This window comes from Camelus bactrianus, chromosome 10 (assembly GCF_048773025.1).
Source record: "Camelus bactrianus isolate YW-2024 breed Bactrian camel chromosome 10, ASM4877302v1, whole genome shotgun sequence".
Classification (NCBI taxonomy): Eukaryota; Metazoa; Chordata; class Mammalia; order Artiodactyla; family Camelidae; genus Camelus; species Camelus bactrianus.
The window spans coordinates 34814829-34835386 of record NC_133548.1 but is presented as its reverse complement, the minus strand read 5'-3'; the positions used below and the strand labels follow the sequence as shown (position 1 = coordinate 34835386).

Below are 20558 nucleotides of genomic sequence, written 5' to 3'. Positions count from 1 at the left end.
CATAATTTTGGCTGTTCAAGCCTCCTATTCCATGGTACTTGATTACAGAAGCCCTAGGTGACTGATACACATTACCAAAGAATGGAACGGAGAGGATGCATTCCAGGGACGTCTTCGAGTCAGGATCAGGGATTCTTGGGGAATGAGGTAAGGAGGGATGTGGGAGAGGGCAAAGCTAAGGATGACTGAAGTTTTTTGCCTCAGTCTCCTGGCTGGATGGATGAGGGGCTGGTAACCGTGAACTGCAGTAGAGGAGAAGGTTGCATTGTCCAGTAGTCATCTCATGTGTGTCTCCCCTTCAGCAAGCCTGGAAGTCCCTAGGATAGGGGACTTCCTAGTGAAGGGCCAGACTAGTATATTGCTTTTAAAGTCCATGCAGATTAAAGGGGACTTGATTTAGTTGATTCAGTTTGTCACTGGTAATATTATTAATTACTTGATTAACAATGATAGAATCTCTTATATAGCTCTGGAAAAATGTTTACAAATTAAAACTATATTGTCCTAGGCTTCCTTCCCCAGAGAATGTGGAATGTACAGTACTCCCATCCTCAGGCTGTTTGAGTGGACTCAGTGGCTGAATCACCCCAGCAAGAGTCTCTGGGTGAGTAAAGCATACTTGTACATTCTGTTTAAAAGTGGGATGGCACACAGCCTCTGCCAGCTTTTTTTTTTTTTTTTCTGAACCATTCTATTAATGCCAATCAGACAGAAAAAATGATCAGATGTAATTGCATTTTGAGCATCAAACAAATGATAGATAAATAATAAAGTCAGTGCAGGGCTTTATCTATGACAACAAGTAGGCAACCCTGAATAAATGCTCATTTTAAAGAACTCCTTCTTGGGACTTGGAGCACAGAAAAACCTGTGGTTGAGTCTAGTCTAGTGTTCCATAACTTTTGTCAATAGGTTTTCATTTGCTTTCATTTTCTCCAAATAATTCAGAATTGCATGGTGGTGAGAGAAATGCTGTGGTTGTTAAAAACGGAGGCGAGAAAGTACACACGCGTGAGCCGTCGAGATCTTGCTGAGGAGGCAGAGGGAGACGTTTTTAATTGGCTGCATTTCATTTGTGAGTCTGGCAATTTGATGGAGGAGAAGTTTTCAGAAAATTGCTAAACCTTAGGGAATTGTCCCAGAATAAAAGAAAATCATCCTCATGTTGTTCATAACACAGAAGCAGACTCCACATTTTGTTGCCATTTCTGAGTTTTCATGAAATGTGTAATAGTGCAAAGCCCACGATGGGACAAAAGGATCGGCTCTTCAGCAGTTTTATTAGTTTGATTTTCCTTTTAGAATTTGCTACCGTGTTGTCTGTTTCCTCTGGGACCCCCTGTTTTCTTCCCCGTTGGCAGTAACTAGAAGGAAGCTTAGCTGGCAGATTCTAGACTGCTTTCCTTTGCCCTTTCCTTCCTCCTCCTCACTCCTTCCTCAGTTGACACCAAAATCCATTGCATCTTCTGCACTAGTTTTTTTTTTTTTTTTAACTCTCTCTCTCTCTTTTTTTTTAATTCCCCTCTATTTGAAAGAAAAGATCCAGAGACATACAAGGTACCACTAAAACTTTTTATTTATTGCCTCTCCCACCCCAGGTATTGTAAATAACAAAGAATTTGTTATGGATTAGACTTTTAATAATTTTCTTCCCAAAATCTCTTCTAACTTCGGGTAAAGACTGGGACCACTTCTGAAGAGAATTCTGAGGAGGATGTTTGTGGAGGGGTTTCCATCTGGGCGGGATTACTTGGCAAATGCTTTAGGCCAATGAGAGATCTGAGAAATGGTGCACTTTTCACTCTTTCCTTTCCACTTGGTGTGTAAGGCCCCCAAACCCAATACCCGTAGGGCCAAAATTTTTGGCGTAGCAAACTGTGAACGAGAGAGAAGAGGACAGGGGAGAGAATGGGTCAGTCAGCACCATTATTTCAGTTCCTTTCGTCTGAGCAGAGCCCTTTTATCTTAGAGAGGCATCTTTTTGATAAATATGTTTATAAGTTAACTTTTAAATAAAATGAACCATATTTATTTTAGATCTGCTAACAAAAATTGTATATACTTGTTTGCACTTCACTAGGTGTGTTCAGAGATGTTTTCTCATTTGAGTCAGTATAATCTGGCTGCTGGTTGCCTGTCCAGCCTCCTTCCTCTGCCTGCCTCCCTGCACTCCAGGCACACAGAAATACTTGCAGTTCCTAGAATGAAACGCAATGCCCTGGCCTTGGTGCCTTTATACTCACTGCTCCCTGTTCCCACAATACTCCCTCCTAAAGCCACGTTCACTCTTCAGGACCCAGAGGAAGGTTGTCTTCTAAGAAGCTTTCCCTAACACCCCCGGCTGATCACTGGCCTCTCTGTGCCACTGCACTGGTCCCAGCCCTCTTCTAGAGCTTTTATCACTTGAGAGTGCAATTACTTCTGTACAGGTTGATCTCCTTGCAGCCACAGTTTAGGGTTTTATGGCCTATGAATTCTGAGGACCCTCTGTATCCTCTACTGCCAGGAGAAAGCAGCTCATTGTAGGAGAAGCTTGGTGACCTAGAATTTTGAACAGTAATGTCCTCCCTCTTTCCCCTGCCCAACTCTGGCACACACATTTGGAGATCTTGAGACACCATCATTGAGTGAAGAGGTGGGAGGACCCTGCTGAGAAACAGAATAGGCCTAGGAGGGGCTCTGAGATTGAGGACACATTGCCTTGGCCCTAAAGCATCCCTTTCTCTTCATAGCATCAGGAAGGAGCTAAGCCTCTGTTGCCTCTCTGCAAGATGAAGGGATTATGGAGGCAGCTGGGGGCAAAGCTGTGAGGACCAGAAGGCAAACCAGCTTGTCAGTTCTCTCCCTGTGATCACTAAGTGATGTGCAACATCAGAAACAGAAATGTCAGGGAGGAAGGAGATGGATGTGCTTAATAAATACGGGAGAGGCCAAACTGAGTTCATCTTCCCCCTCCCATCACCCTTATCTGCCAGTCAAGTGGACAGAACATTTAAGTTTTTGGAAGGGAATATGATGCTTTTGTCCAGACCTAAGGCCTCTTCCAAGGCCAGTCAGGACACAGCTTCCTCCTCGTCCTTCCTCCCCCAGGTGCCCAGCTGCCCTGAACCACTGGGCATCTGCAAGCATTAGGTCCCCCAGATGCTTCTGTAGAGAGGACCAGAGGTGGGTCAAGCAGGAAGTTTCTTTCCCTCAGGTGGCTTTGCTCCCCATCCCAAGAGCCCAAACCAGCTCAGGCTGAGAAGCCATGCATCCTGGCAGACACCAGCCTCTTTGCAGGGGCATAGCTTCCCCTCCCAAGAACCCTCCCTGGGAAAACATCTCAGGAGAGTCTTTGGAGCCACTCACCTTTGCAATAAAGTTCCCCGTCTTTGTCAGTGACGTTTGTGGACTCTAGACTCTTTCCACAGATGGCACAGCGAAAACAGGTCTTGTGCCAGGGCTGTGGGGCACAGGAGAGAAGGGCAGTTAGATATTTAATAAGGCAGGAAGGACATGTACTTCTGTGTTAAGTCCCCCAATCAGCAGCATATAGAGGACTGCCCCGCCTTAGCCTTTCATGCACCTAATTGGCCCTGAGAATCATTTTTATAGGGGTTTGGAGAAAATGCAATGCTATAGACTTGGCCAGTGATTCTCAGAACCCCTAAAAATGAATTTATCAAGGTGGTTTCCATATGTTTGTTTTCAGAACAAACTAAAGAGAAAAGGGCTTCCCCTTTCTAGAAGATCAAAAAACAAACTAGAGAGAGGGGAACTTGGACTTGAGGCAGTGGGTAACATATTGAATGTAAAGTGAAGAAGAAAAAAAGGTGAAGAAATGAGCAGTCATCCAGGAAACTCAGCCTCATATGACTCTCCATGTGTTTCTGATGTGAGAGGGTTGGTGTCTTGGAAGATGTCCTGCCTCCTGCATATCTGCACATCTCCCAGGCCCAGCCCAGGGTCCTCGTCCGTGTTTAAATGGCCAGTCCTGGGGTGGAGACTGCCCCTATATTTGAAGTCAGGCACTCTCCATGGCCTTCCTCCCCCCATTTAGTATAAACAGGATTTTTGTCTGTCTTCAGGCCCAAATCCTTTGGCGAACACCCTGGCTGCAGGCCTGAAACCGGAGCTTGTAGACAAGAGTGCATTACTGTCTCAGACATCGCGTGACCCCCCTGATTGCTAGGACATTTGTCAGCAAGCATGCTGCTCACTGCTGTGAGGTGTTTGCTCTGTGCATCAGTGTGATGCCAGCAGCAGGCTGAGTTATGCAAGTGTGGCGGCTCCCAGGGCTGACCTCATTCTGGAAAGATTGCAGATCCTGAGGACAAGGGGAGCTTGTGCACCTATGTATCTCCAGAGCTCCTCACTGGGTGCCTCCCATCTAGTGGGTTAATGCTTATTGCATCAAATTCTACGAGTTCCAGTTTCCTAGGGCACTGCAGGATGATGGTCCCAGCCTGGGAAAGTGGGTGAGGATGGGTCTCTCCTAAGTGGTTCCTAGGAGCTAAGGAGGGTCTGGCTCCCAGCTGTCCACAGTTGCTACTTTCCTCTCTCACTCCTCCCAGCAGATCCAGTGAAACAGGCTCACTTTGAAGTCCTTACCTTGCCACCTCCCATCACCTTCTCAGCAGCATAGACTGACTTGCCACATCGAGGGCACTTCTCTGACTCTCCAAATTTTGCAGTAAACTTGGAAGGGTTGCTGGTGGTGGCTGAGCGTGCCTGCTTTGGGGACCTGGTGGAAACAGAGAAATGAATGAAACCTATAGAATTCCCTTGGCAAACAGTAGTAGTTATGTGACCTTGAGCAATTTACTTAACTTCTCTGTGCCTTAAACGCCACATCTGAAAAGTGGGGATAGTCATGGTGCCTTCCTCACAGGGTTGTTGAGAAGGTTAAATGAGGCCACACGAGTAGAGCACTTAGAACAGTGCTTGCCTGGCATGTTGTAAGGGCTCACGAATGTTAGTCAGAATTCATTTACATCTTTCCTTTCTGTTGTAAAGCACTTAGCAAGTGTTCCATGTATGTTAGCTTGTATTATTGTCATTGTTGTGTTCTTATTATTGCTGTGATTGTTCATTTGGGTTTTTCTTGTACCATCGTGAAACCCACGGATCTGCTTTCCAAAATGAGTAAAAATATTACTGGGCAAGATAGGATTTTGACAGTTGATACTAAGCAAACCATAGTCCAATGAGCTGACGCATTCCTCGTCACAATTCAAATTGTCACCCTGCAGCCAAAGGTCACCTGTCCTCTTGAGAGCAATGTCTAAGATAGAGGCATAATAATAACCCTGTGTTCCCATATCTTTTGGTGTTTCTTTGTACATTTATCATTTGAGTTTCACCATAACCCTCTAAAGTAGGCAGGGTTAGCTGGAGGAGAGCGAGGGTCAGAGGAGGAGCTGCCCAAGGTCAGCAGCTCGTAACTGGTGGAGCTGGGATGAAACCCAGGTCTCCAGACTCTCTTCCTGTCTGTGCAGCATCACAGAAAAGCCCTAACATAGAACATATGCTTTGGTTCATTCAAGGCAGAGGATGCAGTTGGTACCATCTTTCTTCTTTAAACAGAGTCTAAAGTTGGGATTGAGTCATGAGAAAAATTTAAACAACTAATCACACATCCTTGCAGTTTTCCAGGCTCTACTGTGGGCTATCTTTTTTGGAAAGGACCAGATGACTCTTCAGATGGTCTAACTGTTCTCTAGGGGAGGCCCTCCACGGGACACTGCCTCTGTTGGGCTAGGCCCTTCTGCCCAGTCCCACCGCAGAGCCGAGCCCGGGTACCAGCTGGCCAGACAGCAGCTGCAGGCCAGTGACTGTCAGTCTGTACTCAGTTTTGGGCTGGAGGTCAGCGTGGTCATCAAGTAGAACAGACTGGTAGATGGAGGAGGCACAGTGTGATAGCACTGGCGGGGAACCTCAACTCTGTACTGGCAACAGGCAGCCAGGGAGACCCGCAGAACAGTCATAATGATTGTTTACACCTGAGGCCCGGCCCACCCCTACAGACCCACTCCCCGTATGATGCGGACATTAGTCATCTTACAATCCCAGGGAAGAAATCTTTCAATGATAAGCACACAGAGAATGGCTATTGCGTCCCTGCCATATTTATATGATTTACACAAAAATGCTCAAAGGGGAAGAAAAGAGACTCCATGCAGTTTTGCAAAGGTCAAACAATAGAATATCTGTACATTCTGGGTTTTCTCTTGACATGCAAACCAAGAGCCATGGTGTAAAAGTAATTGCCCTTTAGAAAGGCAGATAATTTAAAGAGAGTCTTTGGAGAGATGACACATTGTGAGAACTTGGTCAGACTGAGTATTCCTATTGTTGGCATGTCAACAATAGAGTCCATTCTCCCACTTCCAGAAAACGTTGCCATGGGAACAGAATGAACTGTCCTGATAGCTGGGGCTTTCCCAGCTGGGAGAAGTGGGGCGGTGACTCACTGTTGGAACTGGAGGCCCAGGTGTTCGCCTGTGTCTGTGCTGAGGCAGCCGGCGCCTTGTCCATACCCGATTCCCTTCGGGCCATACCTGCGCCCATAGCAAACCTTACAGTAGATCTCTGACTCGTGTGCTGCCACCGTGGTGCTGTCCAGAGCCTTCCTGCAGGCCACTGCGGGGAAAGGAGAGTCAGGCGGTTAGGGCTGAGATTCCTCCCCCATTCCCTGCACCTACAGTGCCCTGATCGGACCCAAGGGACCCAGCATGAGGGGCCCTCTGGCCAAGAACACAACTCTGATTCCTGACCAGAGCATCTGACGTGAGTCTTAGATTCCTGGTCAGTCCTGTTTCACAGATGAGGAAATCGGAGCACAGAGAAGGGAAATAATGTTTTCAGTGGTATCCAGCTAGAAAGAGGTGGAGGGCAGGACTGACACCTGGTATGTGGTCTCAGACCAGCTAAGAATGTTGTCCCTGAATTGGAACAACCTGCGTTCCTGAGGATCTCACCCCAAAAGACATGGGGGAGGTGTGAGTGTATTTGTGTAAGGGTGGCTAAGGGGTAAGAAGCTAAAGCAGAGGAGGGATTTATTTTTTCTTAATCACATTAGAATCAGGATTGAGCAGTTTCTCTACTTCTCATGGCCTGTGATATTCAGAGAGACAGTTACCACTGAGAGTACTTTTGATCCAGTTCTGGAAGCAAGGGAGGTAAGGAAGAGCTGCTTTTAGGTTTGTATTGGCTCAAGCCACCTCATCACTGTATATCACCTAATGTAAAGTATCCCCCATACTTTACATTATTAGTATAGCTATACACATACTATATATATGTGTTATACCTAGTATTTAAGGCAATCTCCCATCTTTCCAAAGAGAAGATTTATAGTTTTTTTTTACCAATAAACTTTTAAGGATGTAAGTGAAAGTGTCAAGTACCTGCTTATATTTAATAATATAAATCAACAGTATGTTGATATGGAGATGTTACTCTTTTCTAATCTAACACAAATTCAGGAAACAATTGTATCCAAATTATTCTTCTGCATCTTCAACATCAGCATTTCCCTTCTCACCAGTGTCTTTTTGAGGCAGCTGACCCAGCTCTCCAGAGCAGCTCATCTCCACTTCTGTCTACGTCTTTGGGAGGCAGCCCTGTTTCCCTGAGTAGGAGGCTGTCACTTGGAAATTGTATCTTGACAAGACTTACCTATTAGCAATAATATTAGGGTAGCTTTAAAAAGTGTATAGGATTTCCACAGCTTAACACCTCACTGTATTGCTTTGTAATGGTAATCCTTGAAGGTTGTTTATGGTGATACTCAGTGCTTATAATAGTGAGGTCATACCCCCAGGAATAGTAATACATGTGCATTCAATTTATTCGCCTCCTTCTAAAAAATCAATTCCATCAAGTGACCTCTATAAGCAAGCTAGCATTGAATAAGTTTGTTTCAGACTAATAAGTCTTTTTTCAAATGGTAATTTATTTAAAAAAAAATAAGGCAATTGAATACAACAGTGAGAGAAGAAGATAAGGTTGTAGATGAGGTAGGATTGGCCAGAGGTTGGTGGTTATGTAGCTGGGGAAACAGGCATACAGGAGTTCATTAAACAATTATGTCAATATTGTGTGTGTTAAAAATGTCTGCTAAAGAAAAGTTTAAATAAATAAAGTAATTGAGAGACTGTCAGTATAGTCTCTCTATAACGTGAGAGACTTTATAAGGCTTTGAAGCCAAGGCAAACCCTTTTTATGAGGAATGATTTGGGGGGGAAAGCCTTATATTTGAGCATATAAGGTATATACTGGGCTCTGCCCTGATTGTTGCCATCAGTTACTCATCTCCAGAATAACCTGTTGAATAATCATTGGTGTTCTAGACTCAGAGTTCCTTGAGGGCAAAACTGTTTCATCTTAATATCCCCAGAACTTAGCACAGAGTCTAGCCCTGAGTTGGTCCTTTGAAACATTCGTTGAATGAACGAGTGAGTGAGGGAATGAATGTTCACATGGGTAAATGAAGATCAGTGACTTGTCCACGATTATATAACAGTAAGTGGCAGAACCGTGACTGGCCTCAGGTCCTTTGACTCCGACTCCAGTGCTCTTTCCTCTCTCCAGGACTGCCTGTGCCCTGTCGTGTCCTGACCAGTCCTGTAGCCACCCCCTGGCTTCTGACCAGCTTTCACACACAGGCACAGTAGAGCTGTGCTGTCCAGTACTGTAGCCACTCGCCTGCCACAGGAGGTCCTCTAAGTGCAAAGTGTGCACCGATTTCAAACACTTAGTACAAGTGAAAACGAAAGTAGAGTATCCTGTTAATAATGTGTATATTGATTACATGTTGAAATTATGATTTTTTTATATATCAGGTTAAATGTTTTAAAATTAGTTTCACTTGTTTATTTTTTACCTTGTTAAAAATGGAGTTACTAGAAAATTTAAGTTTCCATATGTGGCTTGCATTAGATTTCTTTTGGACAGCGCTGACAGGGAGAATTAAGATTTGTCTAGAAGTTTGGAGAACACTGGCCTGGGGACAAGCTAAGGCAGACTCTGCCTCTCTAAACTCTATTTCTAGCAACTATGGGATGACCCTGGATGGGCAAGTCTTGTGATGATAGTATAGAAAAGCATGCTCCACTCCAGGGTCCTTCTGTCCACCACTACAGAGACTCCCATCCCACCACAAGTTCTAAGGAGAATATCCAAGGGTTCAAAGGGATGTACCAGCAAATGTTCAAATCCTTTCTGCCAGGGGTCCATGAAACAGGGTGGTGTCCTGCTTCCTGGGAAAGACAAGACACCCCTCACCATGGAAAGCATCCCTACCATTTCCTGTTCCCACTCAGACATCAAAGTTGATGGATTTCGGATAAAGAACCCTATCTTTCTTCTTATGACAACTTATGTGGTAAGTAATCGATCTCTATTTTATAAATGGGGAAATTGAGGCTCACAGTGGTGAAATGACTTACCCAAGATCATACAGTTCCAGTACATGGCAGAGCCCAGACCCAAACTCTAGTCATTTTTACTCCAATTCTGGTGTTCTTTCCAATATTCCTCACAACTCCCCACTCTTTAAAGAACACTAGCTGTATTTGGACAAAAGCCAGGAGGTTATGGAATGAACTCTCCTGAGCAATGACTTCTGGATAATTGTGATGATAATGATGAATCTAATGGATATGAATGATGACTTAAAAATAATCACCCATCATTAAAACCTAAAGCATTAGTAGATCCACCAACCCAATCACTCAGAGCAGTGTTTTCCCTGTTCCTCCGTGAGAATTCTGTTTGTTGTGGGAGGTAAGGGCTAATGGAAACTCCTGCAGCAGATAAAACTGTTACTATTTCTGGAGGATGAAGTGTCTCCTTGCCCTAAGAGATGGAGCCCAGCCTTTGAAGTTCTGTTTGATACAGTTTGAGGCAGCGTGACACCTTGCGTTTGCTGGGCTAAGGCATGGGGGTGGGCAGGGCATAATGTGGGGAGGATGTCTGCCAAATGTCCATCAAAGCTAACCAGCAAAGAAGGTAAGCAGCCAAAACAGCACTGTTCTCCCAAAATAGGATTAAGCTGCTAGGAAACTCTAGGATGCAGTTGTGTTGAAGAGACTGGACGGGGAGCCTCAAGGTACAGGCTCTACTGCAGATGCTTGTGGCCCAGGCTTAGAGATGAGAATTGATGTGTCCAATGTCACGTGAGTTGGGCAGAGCCAGACTCCCAGGTGGAACACAGAGTCTTAAATTTTCCCCTAGTTTGGACATTTGTAAAGCTGCATCCGCAGGGGATGGTAAAGGTTCCCTTTGTCAAGTTACTGGTGCCCAAGCCCCAGACTCTTCCCTGTCTGACCCTTCCATAATTGGCACGTGTTGCCCCCCGCCTGACACATGTTCCTTCTTGGGAAAGACCAGTTGCAGCTGGTTTCAGTGACAGCTGGCCTGTGGGAACAACACATGGAGCCAAGTCCATCTTGGCTGCAGATAAGTGATGGCTTCCTTCCTGTGCCAAGTCACACTTTATAAATGTCGCCACTGGGTCAAGGTTTTCACCACTGAGAGCTTGCTCTGACTTTGAACTGCAGGGAAACAGCCTCTGAGCTGGGCCAGTGGTTGGAGAGAGGGTGCACAGGAAAGCATTATCCTGTCTTCAGATGGGGCTCCAAAGTGATATTTCTAACAAGTTCCCAGGGGATGCTGATGCTACTGGTCCTGGGACCATACTCTGAGAACTACTGATACACAATATCTGTGGCTAAACATAAACTTCGAAGTGCCCTCAGGATGATGAGGGACCCTGAGTGTGTTCACCCAACTCACTGCAGTGGAAGCAGGTCTTGTGGAAACTCCTTCCATTGCACTGGATTTCTTCCGCGTGGTAGACGGTCTTTTCGCAGGCTCCGCATTTTGCTCCTCCACCCCAGTTTGGCATCCTGAAGACTCTCTGCTCAAGATCAAGTCTAACAGAGTGTAAAGAAAATACTCTTAATTTAGGCAGCCACAAGAGGGAACCAATCCCTAATAGTGCTGTGGTCTGAAGACTGGGATCCAGCCTATTTGTTGTTAGTTCATTTGTTCATTCATTCATTCAACAAGTGGTTACTGTGTGAAAAATCACTGAATAAGCTGAGGCACTCAGAGCAAGCTCTGAGCAAGTCCCGTTACCACTCTGGGACTCAATTTCCTCTTTTGTTAAATTTCAATAGCACCTGCTCCTATATATCTCACAGGGTTCTTAGAAGGAATGGATGAGATAGTTTTGTGTATCTAAAATTATATACAAATATCCAGTATTATTATTTTCTTCTATCTGGGATTTAAAAAATTACTTCATCAGAATTGGGAACAAATGATGAAAATGGTATTGTCTTTTCATCTAGCTCAGTGCTTCTTGACTCACCTCAGATCTTGCTAGTATGCAGGCTTGGCAGATCTGGGGAGAGGCAGGAGATTCGGCATTTCTAATGGACTCCAGACAGGGCTGATGCTAGAAAGCCTTCTATTCAGATTTATCCCTCCTATCCCTACATTCCTTTTTTTTTTCTTTCTTTTTTAACATTTTTTTTATTGAGTTATAGTCATTTTACAATGTTGTGTCAAGTACCAGTGTAGAGCACAATTTTTCAGTTACACATGAATAAACATATATTCATTGTCACATTTTTTTTGCTGTGAGCTACCATAAGACCTTGTATATATTTCTCTGTGCTATACAGTGTAATTTTGTTTATCTATTCTACATTTTGAAATCCCAGTCTTTCCCTTCCCAATACATTCCTTTTTTAGAAATATCATTGCCCAGGCTATGAGCTATATTGGCACTGCACGAGATCAGTGGTTTGGAAACTTACCTCCTGCTTTCAGAGCTACCTGTAACTTGCCATATGTATTGATAGGAACTTCATAGCTTCTCTTTATGTCTGTTTTCCCACCTATGCTATGAAAGAGTCATTCTCCTCCTTGCTGCTTCCCAGTGTTGTTTAGAGGACCAGATGACACGATGTATAGGAAGGTACTTGTCAGAGCTCACCATGCCAGGTGTGATCACAGGAGCCAGGTGATGATGCTGTGAGTCCCCCCACACCCTTCAAGCACATTCTGCCAGGAGCTGCTGAGAGCCAGCCCCAGGCCATCCTTGTCTCCACACTAGAGAATTATGTTTAAGAAATACTAGACAAGGAGGGCCACAAAATTTTTTTTTCCTTCTGTGTCTGCATGTAAGTACAAATCCAATTTTCAGTCTTCCCAGAGCAGAATTAAAATAAGCCATCAGTATCAGTGAAATCTCTGAAATCCTGCCAGCCTCAGGGGCACTGAATTTTCTCTAGGATCCCTTGGTTTCTAAAAAGCCTGGTGTGTCATCTTGTCATTGACACCAAACACTATCAGGCCATTCCAAGTGGCTGCTTCTGACCTTCTCTTTCCCTTCTGGGAAGCCAGTCACCTTCTTATAATAGTTGGCGATTAACACTAAGCCTCCTGGATCACCTGGTCCAGATTGTGCCTCCCAGCCTTGTAACAAAGACAGATTTTGCTAAGGAACAGAAAGTAAATAGCAAACAGACCACAGAACCTGATACTAGGACCAAAGGAAAACTCTCCATGTAAATATTCTTCAAGGCGCTTTCCCTGCTTCCAAAAACAGTGTGAGGGGAGCCAGGAACATCCTATCCTTCCTCTCAGAGGAGCAGGCTTTTCTTTTTGTTCAGTAAAATCTTAGAAAATGTATATATATTTTTAAAAATCAAAACATTCAGTGCTCCCATTTCTATTGTGTAGGTTGTTTAGGATAGTGGTGGGAGTAATGGATTTTGAGTTGAAAGGCTTGGGATCAAGTCTGCATTCGTTCATTCATTCATTGACTTAATCACCATGCATTTACTCCCCACCTATCATGTGTTAAGCACTGAACTAATTACTTGGTGAGGGACCCAAGAGAGTAAAGTTTATAAAAATGAGTAATTTGTGTTCCCTAGCTTTGAGAAGCCTACATTCTAGTGAGGAAGATGGGCAGAAATCAGTATTCTCTGTACAGAGAAGAGTCTTATGAGGAGTGCTATGAGAACTCAAAGGAGGGGATGGCTCCCCATGTTTAGATTAGGGAAGAAAGCTTGAGTGGTTGGAGGATCACAGAAAACATCACATCTAAGTAGGGTTTTGAAGGGGGAAAAGGATTTCCGTAGATAGAGAAAAGAGGAAAAGACTCTTCAGGAAGAATCACCCAGAAAGGCATAGAGACCTTCAAATGCTCTCAAAGAGCCCACATTATTTTTTACTCTATTAAAATTTTTAGGAATAGGTTTTCTAGATTGCTACCTCATTTACAAACAAAGGGAGGCATAAAAAGTAGACATTTGGGGGTATTTTCTTAGCCAGCTTCTTCTTTTAATATCTATCCTTCTTGAGTAAAGATGATACATTGTTTGGAAAAGGGTAGAATCACATAATCCTGCTTGTGTTCATCTTGATCCTGAGTTTCAATGTAATATAAAACAGAGAATAAATATATACCCGGGAACGTGACCGTGACACTTGTGAAATTAATGATGTGAAAATTTTCAATGAAAACAAACCTAGGTCAGGTTTCTCATTTCAAATCTTCAGTGGAGATTTTGATGACATGTCCTGCAAGTTAATGGGAAAGAGATGTGCCTCTTAGGGGGGTGTGTGTGTGTGTGTGTGTGTATTCAGCAATTGTCTACACATGATACTTTTCAAAATGAGTATAAGATTACAGATAATAGCTTATTCACAAGGTAATGGAGCCTGGCACAGGTTGTTTTTAAGTGATCATAAATATCTGACATTCGTATATCAGGACTTGAAACTCAAAATAGAAATCCAGAAGCACTCTATTAGACAGGTGCTCAGTTCCATTTCCAAAGATGGAAAGGTAGCCGTGGGGGCTTAACACAGAAGACATCTCTGATTTCTTCTTCAGATGCTCAGAGGCCAAAAGGCAGAGGGAGTTGTAAAGCATCCTGAATTGGAAGATGCAGGTTCTAGGCTTGACCCTGCGGCCTTGAATTGGGTGAAAAATGACAATAATACTATGTTCTGCACTTTCCTCACAGGACCATTGTGAAGGTCATGGAAAGATGATGGAATTTAAAGCAGCACTGAGATGCTGCTCAAAGGTAAGCCATTGTTACCCACTTTATTTCAGGCTATTCAAATAGCACCAATCTGCTAATTAAGTCACTATGATTTGAAAGCACATTTAGGTCCTGGCTTACATATATAACCTTTTCAGCCTCCTACATTGCTTTGGAATTCCTGTGTCTCAGCACCCCCCTAACCGGGCCTGGAATGTGAGTTAAGCTGGCAAGATACCAAGGGATGGGCCATTTGTTTATCAGCGTTGCCTGGCACAGGCAAGGGTCAATGAAGGTGGGACACTAAATATAGGCTTGCCCGTCACTCAGCCCTATTTGTCACTGGATCACAGTCTCCATCACATCACCTGGCACTACTCCCTGGGTCAGTCCCAACATGGCTGTGTTGTCACAGACCAAGTCGTGGGTCAGGATTGAAATGAGGGACAATTTGGGATTTATGAGGATGAGACAGTACACAGGACCCTGCTATGTCAACTGGGGAGAGGGTGGACGCCAGACTTTTGGATACCCAGATCCCTGTGAGAGACTACCTGGGTAGATTTCGTAATGAATATGCTACAAAAGCGATTATACTGAGAATGTGCTACAGTAAGGGCTGGAGAAGGCAGTAAACCAGAGGCAGGAGGCCAGAGTTCTAGTTCTGTCTTCATAGCTGTGTGATCTGGGAAAACCATGCAAGCCTTCAGCACTTCAGTATCTTCTCTCTAAAACAGGCGTAATAGTCCCATCTGTTTCACTATCAATGGGAGCACGGTAGTAGTTCAGCTGCGTCAAATCACTTTGTAAACCGCAGAGTATTATAAAATGTAAGGACCAGTTAGTTCTGCAGTAACTCCAAGTTGTCATGTATCAATCTGAACTTATAAAACAATAACTGTACTGTGTATCTTGGGCACATTCTTCCTAATCTAACACTCTTTCCTTTTTTTAAACTACCTACTGTGGAGCTGGAAGGTGATACCTTAGGGCAAAAGTGGGTAGGGTAGAAGAAATGAGTGCTCAGTGATTCTGTTTCTTCTTTGTAGGAGTCCATTAAGGAACCAGGGAGGGAACCTTGGGCCACGGCTTTGAGCAGAGACCTCCAGTGACAATGCCATTTTCATCTCAGTGTTAGTTCATTTGGTTGTCCTGTTTTATGCCTGATTCCACATAGTGAGTTAAATTGTCTACACTGACTGAAGCAGAGATTTTGGATCATAGAAACAGATATCTGGAATCTAAGTGATAACTATAATCATTACTAATATAACAATGTTGTTATTGAAGCCAGAGTGCCTGGAGCCCAGCCCTTGGTTTACACTTCATTTAATCTTCACAGCAACCCTTCAAGGTAGGTACTGTTACAACATTGACTAGAAATGGGAACTTGGAATCTGGGGAAATTACACTGCCCAAGGTCACATGGCTAGGTTGGAACTTAGATCTCTCTGACTCCAAAGCTGTGTTCTTGTATTAACATTAGTTACTATTTCTTGTTTACATGTCAGTTGCTTTATATATACTACCTTTAATACAACAGCCCTGCAGAGCAAATTTTGTGATCCCCATTTTGCAGGTGAGAAAACTAAGACTCAGAGAGCTTAAGTGACTTACCAAGGTCCCGCAGCTAGTAAGTGGCAGAGCTGCAATTCAAACCCCCCAGTTAAGCTTGTTCTGTATCCCTTGTCTCCACTTCCACTACACTGGGCCAGGGACAAGGGTCAATGCCTCCATTAACCAAGCTTCCCAGTTAATGGGAATTGGGATCTGATTGACCCACTGTCTCGCCATGAGACAGAGCATTCTCATGGGTAGGAGTAACAGGGAGACAGAATTCAATTCAGTAAAATAAAGGGCTCTCTAAGAGTCCGTGCTGTTCAAACACGGAAAGGGCTCTTTGGGGCTAGAGAGTTCTTTCTCACCATTGGACTGAGCATAGCAGAGGATGAATATCCAAGGGGCTGCAATGGCAGTGAAGCCCCTTCAAGGGTCCTTCAAGCTCTGAGACAGGTTTAGGGACCTGATCGGTGACTGGAGCCTCACCTTGCAGAAAAGCTGCCCAATGGTGTCTCCCCTTAAACACTGCCTCTTCTCTATTCTCTTAGTCCAGGTAAAACAAATGACGTGGCATAGTGGGAAAGCATGGGCTTTGGAAAGAATCAAGCTAAGGTTCAAAAAACACTATCTACTTAACCTTGGGCAAAGTGCTGAAAATCTCTGGGCCCAGTGTCCTCATGCATGTAAAGAGAGGATGAGAAGTCTTGTCTTTGAAGGTTGTTTTCAGGTTAAATAAGATAATAGTAATAGCTAAGATACTAAATACATAAATACTTACACAGAGTGGGTATTTAATAATTTTAGTTGCTTTCATTATTACTATTAGTGTTACTATTTTATCTCTAGTTTTAAAATCCACTTTCTTAAAGCAAGTAAATCTTTCCTACTTCTTTTCCATGACCCTTCTATTCAGACTGTGAACCAACTCCATTTCTCAGCCTTCAGAGTGTGCTGTACGCAGGAGCGGAGGTAGCCAGGCCAGGGAGAGAGTCGGCCTTCTCGGGGGATCCTGGTTCCCAGTGTCAGGGACAGCACATCGGGAAGGATCCCGAGCCTGTGCCCCAGGACAGCCACTTCCTCACTTTGGCAGCTCTGGTGCCTAATATCTGTTGATTTCGCTGGTGCTCTGGACTTTGAAGGGAAGCAGTGAACCCAAACAGAGTCCCCATGGCCCAGGGAGGCCATGGCCTTTAGCTCCCTGGTATAGGACACTCAAGGTCATTGGCTTCTCCTAAGCTTCTGGACAGAAATATGAAGTCTCCCCATCCAGAGGCCCTTTCAAAAAGCTTGGGAAGCATAGGTCCCCTATTCCCAGCACAGAAATAAACCCAGCTCTCATCCCTTTAAAGTTCAGACAGAGCAGACATGCCTGCCCCTTAAACTAAGGCTATAATGCATGGGTCCTATCATATCTTTTCTGAAATTATCTCTGAGTTGTGGCCAACTTCTACTCTCAGAAATTCACTTTGTTCTATCTTGACCTTTATAGTTTGTTTTCAAAGACCACGTTTCATCCCTGGCTCTGCCGCTTTCTAGCCGTGTGCCCCTGAGTGATTACTTTGCTTCCTTGAACTTTCATTTCTGCCTCTGAAGAATGACTTCTCGCAGGACTTTTGATGACAGTTAAATAGGCTAATCTTGTTCCATGCCTGCACAGGGCAGTAAACAACCAACAAATCATGATCAACCCTTTCCCATGATGAGGTCCACGAGGAGGCTCAGAAAAGGCCTTCCATCCTCCTTGGACCCAATAAGAAGACAGTTATTGTCTCGCCTCCTGCTTTCCTTCACTGCAATGAATAACTGCAGTTTTTCACACTTGAAGGCATCACATTTCTCTTTGGCCATGAAGCCCAGCTCTGGATATACTATTCCTGGACATCTGAGCAGCATGCTTATAATTCGAAGTGCCTGCCTCAGGAGTTGTATTTCCTGTGTATTATACTCCTTGTCTGTGTCCTTTCTCCTGTAAAACAAATTAATCATCTTCTAACTCCTGCTCAGCTTGTTATTCACTCTGACCTCTGGACTTTAATCATCACATGCGTACTTAGCAGGAAATCCTCCTGCAGCCCATTGGGTTTGGCTCTGTGCCTTTTCTCAAAAGCCTTGAATATCTGTACTGTTTATTAATCTCACGAAGTACTTCTCTATACTTTATCTCATCTGATTTTAACAAATCCCTTTGGGATAGGTGGCGTTACTTTAATTTTACTGTTCAGAAATGGAAACTCAGAGAAGTTAAGCGATGTTCAGAGCTAGAATTTGAACCGCTTCTATGACTGATGCTCTTCATTTTCCTCTGTGTCCTTCTGTGAGTCTCAGGGTTTCTAAATTTGTATTCTACCAAGATTCTGTCTCTGCTTCTGAGAGGATCACAGTGATTTGCCTGTTGAAGGATCCTGCTCACTCTTTCCTCTTCTCTCTCCCCGCTGTCCCCACCTGCCTCCCTGATCTCCAATGGACAGCTTGTGTGTGTACTGCAGAGCACCTGTCTGGGCCAGGAGGACACCAAGCCTGGAGGTCAGCTGCACTCCCTACCAATGGCCAGGGCTCATTTTAAGGACTGAATTGTTCAGAGTGGAACCAAAGCTGATCCAGAAGGATCCCTGACATTTTCTGGGTCATAAAGCAGTTTTACATACATTGTGATGAATTGGTTGTACGCAGCATTGAGATTCACTCCCAAAAGTAAACTGAGGACACAGGTTTTCCTGGTTTCCCTGCCCTTTTCATGTAGAGGCCACCCTTCCCTGCATTAGTGCTGCCTCTTCCGCCCCCTCTTTCATCCCCAACACAGGAGATGGTCAATACAAGCTCACTGAATTGCATTGAATTGTGCTGCAGAGAGACAAGGTTCTTCAGACCTGTTCCCCATCCCCTCCTTCTTGGGGAGTCACCACCCCAGCTAAGCAAAGGGATCAGAAATTAGAAGTGGAGGCTTTGATCTCTGGGCAGCATCTCCACTCAGACCATTGCTTAAAACCACTTCTCATTCTCAGTCACACTCATGCCTGTCATTCACTGGCATGTTAAAAAACAAACAAACAAACAAAAAAACCCTTTACCAAAGCCTAGAGGAAACACTGGGACTCACCCCTTATTCCCGCTGGGAATTAATTTTCCAAGTAAACAGAGCTTTTAATGGGTTTTCAATATAGCAAATGTCTAAAGCAAGCCTATTGCTGAACATCCATCCTTGGCATATTAAATCTACTCGAACCAACAACTTCGCTGAGTATTTCATAGGTGCAAGACAGGATATGGTGAACTATAGAAATCTGAGTCATTCACCCACACCTTATGAATAGCACAATTCCTTGTATTTTGAGCTTTAGAAAGCTGACTCCTGCTGTATTGTGTCTGTTGCAACCAGTTTATAGCTATGCAGCACTTTATAGTTTAGAAAAATGTCACAACATCCATATCAGTCCTTGCAGAGGACACCAAGACCCTGAGCACAGGAAATTCTTCCAAGTCGCACATCCATTCATTACCTGGTCCCAGGACTAGAATGCAGGTCTCTTGACTAAGACGACAAGAAACATTCCACCATGAAGATAGTTTTGGATCAAAATAGTTCCTTACTCATTCTCTGTGAGTTTTCTTTGAGCCCCCAGTTCTAATCACCCTTTTAGGAATGTTCCAGACAACAGCTAGGTCCACACCAGAACGGGACATAACTTGAGCCTGCCCGCACAGAACCGGAGGGGATGCCAGCACTTGGGATGTGGAACACACCCGTACTCTATGGGACCCTTCCTTGTCCCAACCAGCCACCAGGCCAGCCCACCCCCAGCCCCGATGATGCCGGTTTCACTCTGCTTACCTGCCTGTGTGGTCTCTGTTGGCTCCACTGCACCAGGGGGCTCACGTCCTCTTTAAATACACGGGGGCCGTCATCAGCCTTGGCCTGCAGAGGGGAAGGGGAGGGAGGCGAGGGGAGAGGGTGAATGAGACATGAGTAACACAACTGCTATCAGAGGCTGAAAATAGCCGGTGACCAAAGCCCTGAGTGCCGTTCCCCGCACACCAGCTGCGAGGCCCTTGGAGACCAGTACTGCTGGGGTGCTGTTGTAATTGCCAATCACCTCTGGCGCTAAGGGATCAATTTGTGGAATGTATGTTTCTGATCGAGTAGTTGGAACAGGGGTAAAAGCAAAGAAGGATTTTACACCTAAAATCATTTTTCTAGGCTCCTATGCCCCTGACCTTCCTGGAAATCAATGCGAGGTACCTGCAGATGAATCATGAGCCATATCTGGGCGCCCTCTGGAACTCCGAGACACAGGTCACTATGCTCATGAGAGAACTCAGAGCTAAAAATAAGAATGATGGGTGTCTGAAATGATTCTTAGATAATCTCTTCAAAGATGCTTGGGAAATAAAGGTCAGCTCATAATCAGGGTCCTGTCACTTCATGACCCCCCATCCTATGAGGAAAAGTTTCCTCTCAAAAATTTTGAGTTACTTTGTTATCTTTTTCTGCTTAAAAATTTAACATGACAGTGCATCCTATTTATGCCAAGTCTTGATAAGTCTCTGTGAACCCACATTTTCTTTGGAGGTCTGATTTCCCTCTGCTTGATACGCACATATTTGGCTTTGATCAAGCATCAAGGACTCGCAGGAATTATCGAATTTGATAACTAACAAGAAGTTAAGAGATTTAATAGATTAGTTCTTCATGTTAATGGCTGAGGAAACTGAGGCACCTAACTTGCTCAACGCCAGACGAGTCATTGGCAGTTCCCAGACTGAAATTCAGGTTATCTGTCCCTTAGATGAGTGCACTTTCCACTAGTGTTGACCTGAATGTTGAGGTCAGGTGTAGGTAATACCCACCCGAGAGGTGTATGAAATCCAGTCCTTCAAATCAGCCATATTAGCCTGTTCGTTACACGCCCACAAAGCAATTGGTTCAGTGATGGAATATTTCACTAT

General features: G+C 44.3%; 1 protein-coding gene across 1 annotated transcript; it reads right to left on the bottom strand.

The window, feature by feature from the left end:
* Positions 1 to 1558: 1558 nt before the first annotated feature.
* Positions 1559 to 19561, bottom strand: CSRP3 (cysteine and glycine rich protein 3). The gene is made up of 6 exons (XM_010965036.3): positions 19444 to 19561; positions 10780 to 10919; positions 6453 to 6621; positions 4591 to 4723; positions 3349 to 3442; positions 1559 to 1875 (listed from the first exon to the last, which is right to left on the bottom strand). Exons 2-6 carry the CDS (start codon positions 10889 to 10891, stop codon positions 1799 to 1801), a joined length of 585 nt encoding a protein of 194 aa, XP_010963338.2. The 5' UTR covers positions 10892 to 10919; positions 19444 to 19561; the 3' UTR covers positions 1559 to 1798.
* Positions 19562 to 20558: the final 997 nt, after the last annotated feature.